The sequence below is a fragment of the Eleginops maclovinus genome, chromosome 14 (genome assembly GCF_036324505.1).
Source record: "Eleginops maclovinus isolate JMC-PN-2008 ecotype Puerto Natales chromosome 14, JC_Emac_rtc_rv5, whole genome shotgun sequence".
NCBI classification, from domain to species: domain Eukaryota; kingdom Metazoa; phylum Chordata; class Actinopteri; order Perciformes; family Eleginopidae; genus Eleginops; species Eleginops maclovinus.
Window position 1 is genome coordinate 8,705,034 of NC_086362.1, and position 14,752 is coordinate 8,719,785.

The following is a 14,752-nucleotide window of genomic DNA, read 5'->3' on the forward strand; positions in this document are numbered from 1 at the left end:
GTTAAAATATTCCAAGATGAAGACGTAAATGTACCCCCCCTCACTGTTTTATGCCTCCAAAAATCAGTCTAGCTACAGTTTATATTCATTTCTTTCCAAATGTCATCAATTCATCATCCTATTCTTCAATATTTTTGTGGAATTTTCATAATAAGCTTGTGAATATTGGAGTTATGGTCAAAAGTGACCTTTAACAACCAAAATCGATCAATTCAACCGTGAGTCCAAGAGGACATTTGAGCCAAATTTCAAGTGAGTCACTTTTGGGAATTTATTACTTAAATCTAACATGTTTCTTTCTCTCAATATTAAACCCTCTCCCGGATTTATAATCGAGTTGTTTAACCTAACGTCCCTAATACGTCGTTGTAAATTCCTGCACTCACTCCAGGGAGAAATAAATCAGGTTATAATGTATTTTTATTCCTCTTCTATAATGTAGTTGTTGAGTGGGGAATTATGCTGTGTCATAACCCCTTTTCCATCCTCTACCTGCATCTAAAATTGATCTCTAACAGTGTAGGGGGGGGGGTGAATTTCCCAGCAGCAGCCATTAGTGAAGTCTTCTTACAGCCAAGGAGAGAGGTGATTGATTTGTAGAAACACTTCAGTTGAGTGATAGTTGAGATGCTTCTTGGAATAGAAATGCCAATAACATTAAAGATAAAGGTGAAGTCATCTTTTTTTAAAGCTGTACATCATGCATAGCTTTCAATTTTAGTTTTAGGCTGGGCTTAGACAAACTTTAACGTCAACTTTATGGTTTTACACAACTTAATTTCCCCTGTGGATCCCTGGGTTACCTTGCAGGTCGTAGAGGGAGTCTGCAGCCGTGGCTTTTTCGGAAGGCGCCTGTGTGATGGGTTTGAGGTAGGAGCGGTAGCCCTTCAGGATGGCGGCCATGAAGCGCAGGAAGTTCTCCTGGATCTCCATCTCCAGTGCCGTCTTCTTCTTGTGCCAGGTGAAGTCCGCCTCGATGGGAGTCATGTCCACCGCTGAGTTATCCTGCGGTGACTGACGCACTGACACTGAAACGCACGACAAAGAACGGACTACGTTATTTCTGAAGTCTGTGTAGCTGCACACAGCCTGCAGATGAAAAGTAGCGTCAGTAATTCTGGCATAAATCCTCTCTTTTTAAATAATGTATTTTTATGACTGCTCCTTGTTTAATTGAGACATAATAAAAAGAGATTTTATAACAACTGAAAAGTATATTCTAATGGTGCCTTTTTTTAAGGAGGCGTGTCTTGCTATAAGACAACATTTTGTTTATCAGACAAAAATAAAACTGAACACATTGTTAACTAAACGCTAAAAATTGAGTACATGAGGAAATATAGAGCATTTTCCTAATAACTGTTTCCTTTGCTACCAATCAGTGGATAACATTAATAAAAACTTGATTTATTTCACTCTATTTTATATTTATATAAGCCTTTTTTATTGCTATAAACAGCTTTTTTCTTTGCACACATTCAGTTATTTCACTCATGATTTACTTTTGAGTGCAGTCAATTGCTGGTTGTTGTTTTTTTTTACTGTAATTTCAAAGGACAATTATAGACCATTACAGTCTCTTAAGTTTCTTTCTTAGCTTAAAGAAAAGCTAATAACAGGTCATTATATTTTTCCCATATTGGAGGTGCAGTTTGTACCTGTGGCCAGCTGGTGGTGCAAGTTGCTCAGGGAGTTAACCAGACTCTTGCAGGGTTTCTTTGGGAGGTTCTTCCAGTTGCTGTGTCTCTTCTCATCAGACCTGCAACACACAATAACGCCACAAACGCAGTTAGCTGGATAGCTGCACAAAGTCATCTGAAATATCTGATACAGTCCAACATTGTGTCAAAGCAGAGCATACAGGTAGATGGTGTTGGTGTCCAGATCCACACAGACCACATCTGGCGGGGGGTCGTAAAGGTCGAAGTAGCGGGAGTCTACGCCCACTATGAATGGACACGGAGCGTTGAGGACTCCAGCGAGAGAGAGCGGGCACAGAGGGATGTAGGGACACTGCCACTGGAAGGGGAAGATCATCTGCGGAGAAGGAAATGCAGGATTAAAACAACAAGTACACAGTTATAGTTCCTTTACACAACACCTTTGAATAAACAGCAACCTATAAAAAGCAAAGTGAAGGTGGTACTTAGCTAACTTTCTGTCTTCCATTCATGGATAATTATGACTCAAGCTGCTTTTATTATCCAGAGAATACAGACAAACTTTTACTGTTTGCAATATAGTCATTATTTCTCAACGTAGAGAGAACATTGTGTAAAGAAATGTAAAAGTCACACTATTACAGAGGCAACTACGCCTTTTATAAATGTAATAACATAGCATTGAATATCAAACCTGGGGGGAAATGGCTGAATTTGATCCACATTATGCAACAGAGGGCTTTATACTGTGGGTTAGGGCAGGATATTGTTTTACAAGTGTCCTCTTTTGAGTTAAAAAAGAAGCTAGGACTCCAGACGTCACAGACTGTGAGTTGTGTTTTTGACTGCATGGTAAACAAGTTCCCTCTTTCTGAGGGAATCGTGCTTTTTGATGATGTTCCTGCGGATATGGTCCATGGTGAATACTCACAGCCACCACAGCCTCGGCCACTCCGGTGAGCACGGCGGGCCGCAGCGAGTGCAGCAGGATCTTGCTCTCCAGCAGGACAAAGTGCAGCAGCGTGGCGCAGTTCTCCGAGCCCAGATTCATCAGCAGCGTGCCGTAATCCGCCCCGCTGAGGGAGAGGAGGAGAGCACAGGAGGGGAGCGAGGGGGACAAAACAGAAAGGACATGTAAGGGATGAAGGGAGTTACAGAATAAAATACTTTTATTGGTCTTTAAAGCTCTTAATGGTTTTGGGACTAGCTATTTATCGGATTTGCTTTTAACCTAGGAGCCCTGTAGAATCCTCAGGTCTTCTTGCAATAGACTTTTAATCATACTCAAAGTGAAAATAAAGACCCATAGAGAGGCGTCTTCTTTGTATTATTACAGAGTGCGATTCCAGTCTCCCAGAAGACCTGAGGGCAACAGAGAGCGTTCATACTTTTAAGAGCAACTTTTTCCATTTGGATTTAAACTGAATTGTATTTTATTCAAATGTGATTCTTATTTGATTCCTGTTTTATTTAGTCCTGCGTGCGTAATAAGTGTTTGTTTGTTTTTTAATCATAGAGCTATGTGTTGCTCTGGGGAGATTGTTTTTATTTTTTTGTATGTCTATGCATTTGGTTTGTGAGGCACTTTTGAGTTAGCTTTGTGCATGAAAAGAGCTGTATAAATAAAGTTTGATTTGATAAAGGTTTGTAACTGAGTTTTTAACTCGAGACTGAAAACCATGCTATCATGGTTTTTTATTGAGGATATGACCTGTAAAAAACTCACTTGAATTAGTGTGACTTCCTTTTTCTGCAACAATACACTGCTTTTGTTTTTGCCAGCTCAGCTGTTTTTCTTTCAGCCAAAAGACGGCTCCATTCAGCTTGAAATGAAAACAAACCTTTCAAAGTATAAAATCAAATCTGAAATTGGCCCCTAGGTTTATAAAGAGTTTTAACAAAGTAACGGAACATATTAGTTTGTTGTGAAATTTTTAAGCTTTGCAAAACATGTGGTACCTGAGGGGAAGGGGTGTACACACAGGCTGGGACAGGATCAAAGTGTCATGTGCCGACAGCTGAAAGGAGAAAAAAGTATGAAAAGGAGCTTTAGATACATAATTAAAAAGGTTACGGTATAGTTATAATTGACAAATATAACAAAAGTCACCTGGACTAATATTCTGGGCCTTTGAGGGGAAGGAAACGACACGCTGTGCATAAAGTGGGAGATGTGCCTGTCGAGAGAAATGCAAACATGTGGTCATATGTCTTCAAATATATGCAGCAATCGATCAAAACAAGGTAAATAGCTGCGGGTATATTCCTACTTTTCGATGGGCAGAGGGTGCGGGCCGGAGACGGAGAGCTTGTACAGGAACATCAGGAACTTGCGGAAGGACTCGAAGAAGGGCCAGCGGGAGAGCAGGCAGATGCATTTGTTGGTGTTTACAGGCCGGTTAGGGATCATCTTCTTCTCCACCGTGGTGAGCAGACCCAGCTGGATCTTCTGCTTCTCGTTCAGCTGATCCACGGGATGAGGCTCGTAGAACTGGATGGCTGACCCATAAACCTGGAGATAAATTATGAGTCATTTTGTTACTTTTTTTTTTCACATTTTCATTCTCTCAGTAACAAGGAGGAGGTAATATTTTATTTGTAATCCATTTTTGATAATAAATTCAAAATGTAATTTAAAGGCAGTCAATCCAAATGTATTTCTCATTTACAAGTTGCTTTTTCTACATAGTTTAGTGATACTACTTGTTGAAATGTACTTCATTGATTGATTTATTTTTTAAATCACTGCACTGAAGACAGACAAATGCTCCTTATAGTAAAGAAATGTTGTGTCTCATATTCTACTCATCTCACCTTTTCCCCGGAGGAGATGGTTAAGACAAACGTGGAGAAGACGGGCAGAGGATCACGTGTGTTTGGTGCCCAGCACTCGATTTTTGCACCCATGGGCAAACAGAACAGAGGGACAGATTCAGACAGAGGAAACGACTCATAGTCCTCCTCTGGGTAACGAAAAATGAGACCTGGAGAAGAAAGGAAGAAAGACATGAAAGTGAAATAACGTCTTAATTTAGCATTGGTATGAAATCTTAAGGTAGTTTTGTAAAATTCTGGCTTTATTTCCCTCGATTAAACTCAATAAAAAGCTAATTTTAGTTCTGATAAACGGTACAAAGTATAATCTGGTTTGATTCCCAGGAAATAACCTTTCTGCTCCTCTGTGTAACTTTTTGTTTGGTGAGATGTGGAGCTCACAAAACACATGCATTGTTATGTTAACATGAGCATACACAAGCCAGTCTGCAGACACACACACACACACACACACACACACACACACACACACACACACACACACACACACACACACACACACACACACACACACAAAAAGGGCGTGGCAGGAAGTGCCGTTGTCTGAGATGAATAAACAGCCGTCTCACAGGAAAAAGGCCGGCCAAAAAGATAAAGACTGCATGTGTTTGTGCCTGCATGGGTGTGTGAGTACACACAGTCACAAAACACTGATTATGACGGTGAATTGATCCAAAAGGCCATGCTGTTGGGAGCAATTCAGCCAGCCAAAATGTCACACAGCAGTTTAGAAATGCCAGCTGTAATAACTGCAAGATCGGAGATATACACTGATGGTTCCGCTCGCTTGAAATTTGAGATGTAACTGACACACAAAGCTGCACCATTGTGAACTACACTGCTGTTTCCATATAGATACATCACATCAATGACTAGTCTTTGCAACATGTGGTAATATCAAGTGTGATTATATTATGCAGGGAAGGCTATTTCTGATGAATGTGTTACAAAAATACTCTCAAACTCTGAGAAAGAGTCAAATGATGTTGACTTACCATCTCATAATTCTTATTTAGAAAGTCAGGAATAGTACTGCTTCACTGATTTTTTTGTCAATCTTTTTCTCTGTCATTCATCACAACCTCTCGGCTTCAGACACAATGTTTTATGTTTTTTTAACCATATATTTTTGCTACAACTAACAACTCCCTGTGTCCTTTTATCTAAAATATCAGTGGACTTAGGATATCTTGTTTTTACTTTGTACCTTCATTAGTTTTCTTTGACATTTTTGTACATGTCTTGTAAGTAACCATCAGTAGGAACACTCACCAGCTTTGTAACTGATGGAATTGGACGCAGACACCGACTTCTTGTAACACAGGAACACATTGGAGCCCCACTGAAGAAATCAAAACACAAACATTAAAAAGAGTTCTCCACTGATAAAAAGTGTTCACTACGGAATAACAAGTCAGACGTACCATGCCACAGTTGAGGTTCTTGTCCACCTTGCAGAAGGTGTGAGGGGGCGTCTCCCCTTTGCTCGTGACGATGACGCAGATGTCGGTCACTGCGAGGGAGTTCTGCGGCTGGACGGGTGGCGCCCGGCGCAGCGTGATGAAGATGCGCTGCGAGGTGGCCGAGCTGTTGTTGACGTTGGCGCAGCGGCCGTACGGCGTGGCCTGGATGACCTCGCAGCCCTGGATCAGACGCTCCTTACCCTCATACAGCACTCTGAGGAACAGAAAGGAGATGTATTAGCCTGGCACTTAATGACACAATGAATAGTCGGGCGAGGCAATAGTAGGTGCTGTACCTGAATCAGTTTTGCTGGCACACACACATTTCTTTAACATGCCTGGCAGTCAAACGACAACACTCACGTTCTTATGATGCAACAGTTTACATTGACAAACATGAAGACAATCGACATGGAAGGCAAAAAACAGCTTGGGCGTTTGGGACTTGAAAAGAAAAGCACAAAATAAAGAAGACCGTGAAATAGAAACAACCAACACAGCTACTGGACGGTTTTCCCAGAAGAGTGAAGTATTCAACCACAAGCTGAGTGATGAGGTTCCAGAGAATCCTCCAAAGCAGATACAAAAAATTATAATAATGCAGTTTTAGGTCATCTTAAATAAAGAAATCAGCATTGCAAGCTCCCCCTTTCACAGAATCTCCATTTCACTTCCCTGAGTTAAGTGAGGCGACATTGTATGTGCACTATAATGCTGCTATATAAACATAAACATTCAGACTGATAGGAAAAAGTGTCATCTTGAGAGGCAATAAGAGGCTGAATTCTGGTTCTCCTGCATTAAACAGAGGATCAGTGTGTGGTCTGCACCTCTGACTGTCTTTTTCTTAGAGCTAACTTCAATGGATGATGTGATTCAGACATATTTACCAGTTGACTCATTGGAATCCCAGACGGTAAATGAAACTTTAAAATCCAGCTTAGTTGCAGTTTCCCAAAGTCAAAACTAAACATGGTGAAGCAGTGTTCAGTTTGTAAACTCCTACAAAATTCCAAATCTGCTGTTCTCTCACATAACTAACTATTCATACACTCTCGGAAAACATTAAGAGACCAATCCAAATGTTTCTTAAATCTTTATCTCTACATGTATGGCAGCCATTCCAGTGTCTGTTGAATTTCAACATAGAGAAAAATTGTCAGTAGTTTATACAATACAAATAAAAAAATGTTTAACTCAAAGACAAACCTCTAAATAATAAAACGAGAAAAACTGGTAAGCTGGTCTCTTAATTTTTTCCGTGGCTGTTATTTTACCTTACATTATCTTATTTGATTAGTTTTCTCTTGGCTTTTTAATGATTGTTTTTAGATGTACTTAAATGTCATTATGTTCTGTTGCTCTATATCTTAATGCTTTTATTCTTTTTTTCTTGTAAAGCACTTTGAATTGCCTCACATTTAAGTGTGCTTTAGAAATACATTTCCAAACAAAACACTGTGTGCACCCCCAGTCTCTGCCGAGCTGAAAGGGTCTGTGAGGAGGGCAGTCAGTGTCTCCCTGTTCTGGATCTTTTTGCTTGACTGCAGGGCTTCTATGGCAGCATGCTCCATGTCCTCCCTTTCCATCTCGACAATGCCACGTGGGAGGCCAAGAGCTGTTATTGCTGCCCTCTTTAATATAAGACAAACCCCAAAACACATTGTGTAATCTTGGGCCGGTTACAGATATAATAGTGCTGAGACTCCCCATTTATTCTGAAAACAATGCAAAGAGGCCAGGAGGACAACTGCCAGCAAATTCTCATTCGGGCAACAGAAACAGGGTGCTAATGGGCACAGTGAGTCGTGACGCCGCGGAGCCCCGGGCTGGGAATGCTGCACACTGACAGCAGAGGTGGCAGCATGAAGAATGAATGATTTACAGGTCGCTCGTTCGGCTTTCTTCCGGATGATGAAGACCAGCAGGTGGAACAGAAATCAGAGGATGTTTCAACATGGCCAAAAATATTCGCTGACCTTCAGTGCTGTAGTAACAATTATCACAAAGTGAGTCAATGTTCTAACGAAATAACTCATGGTATTTATCTTCCAGCATCCTTTCATTATCATTAATAAACCACACAGTCATGAATTTTACATTTGGAGTCTGTTTGTAATATCTGTGTTGGTTTGCAGCTACGCAGAAACGAAGAGGCTTGTGAAGTGTCATTAAACTGCATGCCTGGTTTGGGGCGATAACCATAAAAAATGCAAAGTAAATCAGCTTGACAATGGCTGTGAATCCTTGGATGTTAGATTGCTTCTCCTTTATCTGGCCCATATGTCTGTTAGCATGCTAAGCAGGGTTGCGCAACCTCCTAAAGGACACATGACTTGACATACGATCTTGTGTTTATGCTCTGACGGCTGCAGGGCTTTTTACGTAGTTTAAAACTACATTCACCAGGGAAACGCATCCATAACACATGACATGAAGCAAATTCCTCACAGAACAAGTAGAATAGAGTCAATGTGAGGAAATCTTTGACACAGCTTTAATGAAACGGGACTTTGCAGGGGATCCTTTAAGAGAGAGAGCGCCTCCTGTAACAGGAAACTCCAGTTTGTTAGTGGGAGACACAAAAGGCTTCAGACAAAGACTGAGGTGTGTGGAGAACTGGAGTGCCTCCGGCTGTTGCATCATTGTTCTCCATGATTCAAAGATAAACAGTTACAAAGAGCCGGTCATGACACACAGGTAATGTTCTGTCCTCCTCTGTGGATGAGTGAGAGCAGTTGCAGTTATGAGATTAATGGAGTGGAAGAAGTGACACGTGACAGAGTTACGAGCAAAAAATGTGTATTGATGGAGAAGAGCCAAGAGGGAGAAGTGTGTGACGCAACAAGGCGAGTGAATGGAGGCGACAACACACTTACTTCCTTCCTCCTCTGACAAAATGTTTTGTCATGCCGTCAAAGTTACAGAAAACATGAAAAGCATTAAAGCCACATGCTCCACGCTGCTGATGCTAACAATATAGCTGTCATTGTTCAAATTGTTGTATGTATTTAGTTCTGTTTCTACAACTGACCATTGTTTAAGTATGTTATGTCTGTCTAGCCATTTGTATATCCAATTTTCGTGGTCAAATTTACAGGCATGTGAACATTGCACACAAACTGCTGACTCACCCGACGTCGATGAGCGGAGACTTCCCCCGCCCCCTCTTGTAGCACAGAAACAGCTCGGGGCTCTTCAGGCTGCCGTGGTTGAGGTTGGCGGGCTGGCCGCTGTAGGTGCTGTCGATGCATGTGAAGCCCTCGGGCACCGTCTCTCCGGCGGACCGGTTGATGACGGCCAGGTCACTGATGGGGGCTTTGGGCCCGCTGGACTTGGTCTCTGAGAGATCCTGCTCCAGCGGCGTGGACTTGTCTGTCAGCCCGGCAACCACAAAGTAGTCGGTCACACGGTGACCCTTATCCTCAATCATGGCTGGGCTTACCTGAAGGAGAAAAATTAGGAGAAGGATTTACATTTATGCAGATTTAAATATTACTTTTTTTTTCTTGAAAGTTAGAAACAGCTGCTAGAGTGAATTCTTAATCGACACATTAAGGTTTTTTTGTCATTTAATTTGAAGTCCATATTTCAGTTTCTAAAAAAAAGATAAGGCTAAACTCATTTTATGTTTTATTTTATTTGTAGAATTAGATTTCACTGGGGGCTTGTGTCAGACTCTTATGATTCAAACATTTCCACTAACTCCAGAGCGTTGTAGAGTCCAAAAGTCAACGTTTTTTACAAAAAGTAAGATAAAAACATTTCCAAATTTCAACCTGTTATTTTCTCGTGAAATTCAATCCATATTTTTATGCCGTTTAGTCTTTCAGAAACTATTTAATTGACATCAACAAACATATTTTCTCTTTTACTTGCTGAACTTACCCAATTGGTTTTAACTAACAGAACCATAAGTTACATTTATCAGACCAGAATAACAAAGAACCATCATTTTTCCTTCTTTTTTTAGGCTGATTACAACATTTAAAGTGACAAGAGGCGGTCAAAGCTTCTCGAAGACCTCAAGAAAATGCTTGAAAAGTTTTTAAATAATACTTTCGGTGCAGCCCTACAATAAACCGTCCTGTACCACAATCATAGAAGACAAAAAAGCAAACCGCAGTCTTGCTTTACACTGCCTACAAATACTGTATTCAGGAGAACACTGCATGTTTCTGAGCATCTCACATCTCACTCTGGGAAAGTGGGATGGATTACACACTGAACGTTAAGTTATACTGTGGCAAAGGCAATAAAAGGGGATCCTCTCAGACCGAGGCACCACTACGAAGCAAACAAACAGTTGAAAAGACAAGAAGTATAGAAGGGTTTATTGACATTTACAAACACGCTCTTGCCGTTGTATATATCACCGTTGCGCTCAATTATGCGAGTTAGAGCTTTGGTGGTAAAGCGGAGCCATGGGAGAGCAGCCGGGCACGGAGGAATTCCTAGAAATGCCACGACAGCGTAAATCAAGAAGACACTTTAAGTGTATAAAACACTGGAAATGTGGTCGCAAGTTACAAAAAATGAAGTTTAACGTATGGAGCTGCGAAGACATTTATTATTGATTACAAGTCCCTTTTTTTTTTTAAAGCTTGAGTTTCTTTTTTCTAGTACGCCATGACACCAAATCCAGCAGGTGATGACTCAGTAAACACCTGGAAATTGAGCTCTTAGGTAATAACGGATGTCGAAGTCCATTATTCACTCACAGGAAATGCAGATCAGTTCTTCCATATTTTAATAACGTTGATGCAGAATATTTTCTTATCTGATCTTGCTCCTACTGTGCCAATAAGGAGCAGTTAACTGATTTAGAGACAGAGGAGAACAACCGGTTTTCTGAGGAGAAAAAGAAAGCAAAACACGTCCACACGGCGCCTTCAAAGAGCTGTTAGAGACCAACAGGAAGTTCAAGTTTTCCATTGGTGAGTCAGCTGTGGCTGCGGGGGGAAAAAGAAACCTCTCTGCATGGCAACGGCAAACACAGACAGCACTGGCATTTATGAATAATATAAACGCCAACATGTCTGTTATAGATTTTTCAGTTGTATTCTGGACTTGATTGATTGCTGATGTTACCAAAGAGAAATCTGAAGGAATAGAACTAAAGCAGCTACTGCATGCTTAAGCTCATTTGAATCCACTTGATTCCTTTCCAAGACATTCAGAAATCTATACCTATCTCAAGCTTTAGGGGACACTACAACATCAGGAAGGAAAGGAGGGCTCTATTCAGAGAAAGCAATCAGCTGACACACGTTAGTTACATTTTCCACACCAAAAAAGAATTCTAGACTTTGAGCGTGCTGTACAAAGTCTTGCACGGCTAAGGCGTTTTACGTGTGAAATAGTTAATGTTTCATTAAAAGCCTTTATCTGATGAATAATGAAGGCAGCACTGCTTTTTAGTTAGAAAATTGGCATTTTGCCCATGTGAACAAGCCAATATATGTGTTTCATACACTGCCAGCTTTACAGGCCAGGTAGCTTTGAAGAACTGTAGCTGGAGGATTGCCCAGTATGGGGACCATTTTTCGTTTCCCCTTTTAAAACAATGCCAGGAAATCAAAGAGCAGAGAGTGCTAGGTTATGCATCGAGCAGCGAAAGCAGTACATTGCATTCCAGGTCGTATCCAAGCAGACTTCCACTTTCCACAAACAAACAGGGCAATAAAAGTGCATGAATGAAGATGGGAAGTACAGCAGTCACAATTCTTTCAAAGAGGGTCCTCTGTTGAAGGAACGTAGGATGGAAAAAGCCCTGATGGATATTAGGGATGGTCCACATTTTCGGAATTTTTAAAGTGTTGTTAAATGAAAAAAATCAAATGGTCATCTGTTGGACAACAGTTCATGTGACTTTTTATTGGCATCTGGAGAGTCTTTTTATGGTTACTTATTATATGAAGACCACCTTTTATGAATGTACTTTATTTCAGTATTATGTTATGATCTCACTCAGAGGAATGTCACTGAAACTTATTGTACTTGTAAATAAAATCCCTAAAAAGCCCAATTAATTCCAGATGTGGTTTTTCACAACACAATAAATAATGTTTGTCTCCAGCCAGCACAACAGCAGAAGTGTTTCAAGACTTATTGCTCTGGGAAGATGTACTGCAATGTATCCATGGTTACTCTCACCAGTCAAAACCCTATTCAAACGCTAAGTGCTACATGTTTTCAGACTATATTTGCTCTATAAAGAAACACGCTGTTAAATGTGTTCTCACCAAAGGCCGGCCAGTAAATTCCCTCTGATGGTCTTTGTGCGTGTGTGGACACTGAACACACCTGTTTCACTGAAGAAGATGAATGAATTTAATAAACTTTTCATTGCATTCATGCATCTGGGTCTTTATCAGATGGTGTACGCACATGTCTCTACATGAACAACTCCAACATTACAATACTGCACCTAGAGAAGGCAACAAACCACAGAAGGAGCTCCAATCTGTGTGAGTAAAGCATCAAACCATAAAGGAGTTCCAGCTCGGGCTGCTTAAATGATCAGAGTACAATATTTGGTCAAAGTAAAATATGTAAAAATATATATGAAGTGTTTTGGAGCTGCAGAGGACTTAAAAACAATCAAACCATAATCATTTTCAATATATTTTTCAACGATAATGTGAATTTTTAATCATATATCAGTAACAATAATCGCAATTGGTGGGTTTTTATTCAAAAAACTTAATTCCAGAGTCTTAGTGAACAAGCAACATAAAGCTCACATTACAGTATATACAATATTCACTTATCATTTGGACCTTTAAGGCAACAAAACATACCACCGCTGATACTAAAATTCCCTGCATGTAAGGTGAGCACACAGCTGTGGGCTCACTCTTAAGGCTGGCACCGTGTGTAACAGTCCCCTCCATACACACCATACAAATATCTCTTTGTGACAGCCCATAATAGACAAACAGTGGTGCTGCCATGGCAACCGAGCCCCAACAATGCCAGGCTGCGCGACCCTGAGCTGCGGCTATAGTGTTACTCTGACTGCGGAAAATGATCCGCCAGTCTTTCAAGGGAACATTTAGAATAGCTAACGTGATCTACCGTCTGCCGTCTCGGTTTTTAGATCTAAAATGGTTTTTTTATATTGGGTTCTTTAATATCTGGCGAGCATATAAAATACGGTAGTGGCCATAAACGGCGCTGGTGTTGACAGTGGATTAGGCTAAAAGCTTTTAAACCGTTGTAAACAGTAGTGAACGTAACATTGAGGATTTCCCAACCCCTCTGGTTGCGCGCTTGCCTCTGCACGCAGGGTGGAAAACATTCAGGAAAACTTTTTAACCTCCAGGCATAAATTGTGAGGCTTTTCCAGCCAAAACGTCAGACATACTGGTGCGTTAAGAGTTCCACTGTGTTGTAACTGGAGCCCCCAGTCTAAAAAAGGTGCTCCCTCCACATGTGAAAACCTGTTCCTCCGGAGCCCCGATGATCCAGTATCACGCTCTTTGTCCAGGACAAAACTACTATCACACTTTAAAGGATACTGCTGCTTCTATTTTAGCTGTGTTGAATGCAATGTAAAAACATAACTTGGATTGTTAGATTCTTTCTTTTCCGTTATATTTTCGGAGAACTGTATCCACAGTCCTCTTCTCAGAACCATAGCTCATCTATAAAATAATATTGGAATCAGTGACTTCCCTTTTCCAGTGAGAACAGTATTGCTGACGTCAAATGCTGATAAATGACTAGAAATCTGTTTATAAATTCTAGTTGGGTCAAACTTTAAAAAAAAAGAACAATCGGGATTGGCTTGCCAAATTGCAACTCGCTGAGTATCCTAATTTACCCTGAAAATAACAACATATGGCATAGGTGCCATCATCCTGAGAATAAAGGGAGTGAAAGCCAAGCGAAAACCGCCAACGGTTCAAACCGTTATAAGTCAACAATGTAGAACAGGTTTTACCATTCAAGCCTCACTAGAATTTGAATAGTTGTCCATTCTAAGCTGAGAGCACTACAGATATCCAATACTTAACGTCTTGCAAATGTCCAAAAAGAAACAACTTGTTAAATACTTCAGAGAAAATAAAACCATTCAAACCATCATTTCTTATAGATGAGCTTCTGACTATAGACCTCCACCCTAACAGCGACTGGAGATGGAGCAGATGTAGCAGGACTCTAACTGAGGAAATATTTAGGGATTTTTGGTGAGGTAGATCTGTTGGATTAATTTAATGTTGTCTTTGAAAAGTTATTTAAAAAATAAAAGAAAGCCCCAACTGAGGATCAAAATGAAATCTATGATCACTCTCCATTCTTTAACACTGAGTAGATCATTCCTCCGGGACTGAATTCCCAGCTCATTTTTGTTCTTGTCGGTGGCACTGGCACTTGCTTGCAAATGTGTCAAAGGTTGACACTGCAGCCCAACGAGGGCAGAGGAAAACTCGACGAATTCCGTAAATAAAGTGGAGCGGTCCTTCTACTACGCCTTCATTTCCAAAAGGTACCAAATTCAAAGACATAGACACAGAGATTAAACTACACCCCTCACTCCATCCCCCCATGTTCTGCCCAACAATGATCTCATCCCTTCACACAAAAGAGCCTGGAGGCTTGTTCCCCAGGGGTGAAAGCCTGCGAGTGTGTGTGCATGCACCAAGTCTGAGCATGTGTGTGTGTGTAATGCAGGACCACAGACAGAGCTGTGTCTGTCTCCGTTATTTCAGCAGCAGATCCCCTCACAGCTTCACTGGAACACCAGCTGAGCATGACATGCGCTGAATCCTGGGCACAGTAGAGAAT

The 14,752-nt window shown here is 40.9% G+C and overlaps 1 protein-coding gene across 3 annotated transcripts in view; it reads right to left on the bottom strand.

The window, feature by feature from the left end:
• dennd4c (DENN/MADD domain containing 4C) overlaps positions 1-14,752 on the bottom strand; it is a 28,169-nt gene that overhangs the window by 8,978 nt on the left and 4,439 nt on the right. For 2 of the 3 annotated variants that reach the window (XM_063900497.1, XM_063900494.1), the window contains exons 2-12: positions 9,094-9,404; positions 5,921-6,173; positions 5,769-5,838; positions 4,476-4,645; positions 3,932-4,173; positions 3,772-3,838; positions 3,621-3,679; positions 2,593-2,737; positions 1,862-2,037; positions 1,659-1,759; positions 804-1,028 (exon numbers count right to left, since the gene is read on the bottom strand). In XM_063900497.1, coding sequence (XP_063756567.1) covers positions 804-1,028; positions 1,659-1,759; positions 1,862-2,037; positions 2,593-2,737; positions 3,621-3,679; positions 3,772-3,838; positions 3,932-4,173; positions 4,476-4,645; positions 5,769-5,838; positions 5,921-6,173; positions 9,094-9,392 — 1,807 coding nt within the window. In that variant the 5' untranslated portion in view covers positions 9,393-9,404. Of the gene's footprint in view, positions 1-803; positions 1,029-1,658; positions 1,760-1,861; positions 2,038-2,592; positions 2,738-3,620; positions 3,680-3,771; positions 3,839-3,931; positions 4,174-4,475; positions 4,646-5,768; positions 5,839-5,920; positions 6,174-9,093; positions 9,405-12,204; positions 12,356-14,752 lie in introns of those variants that run through there. The other variant, XM_063900495.1, reaches the window with a different exon arrangement.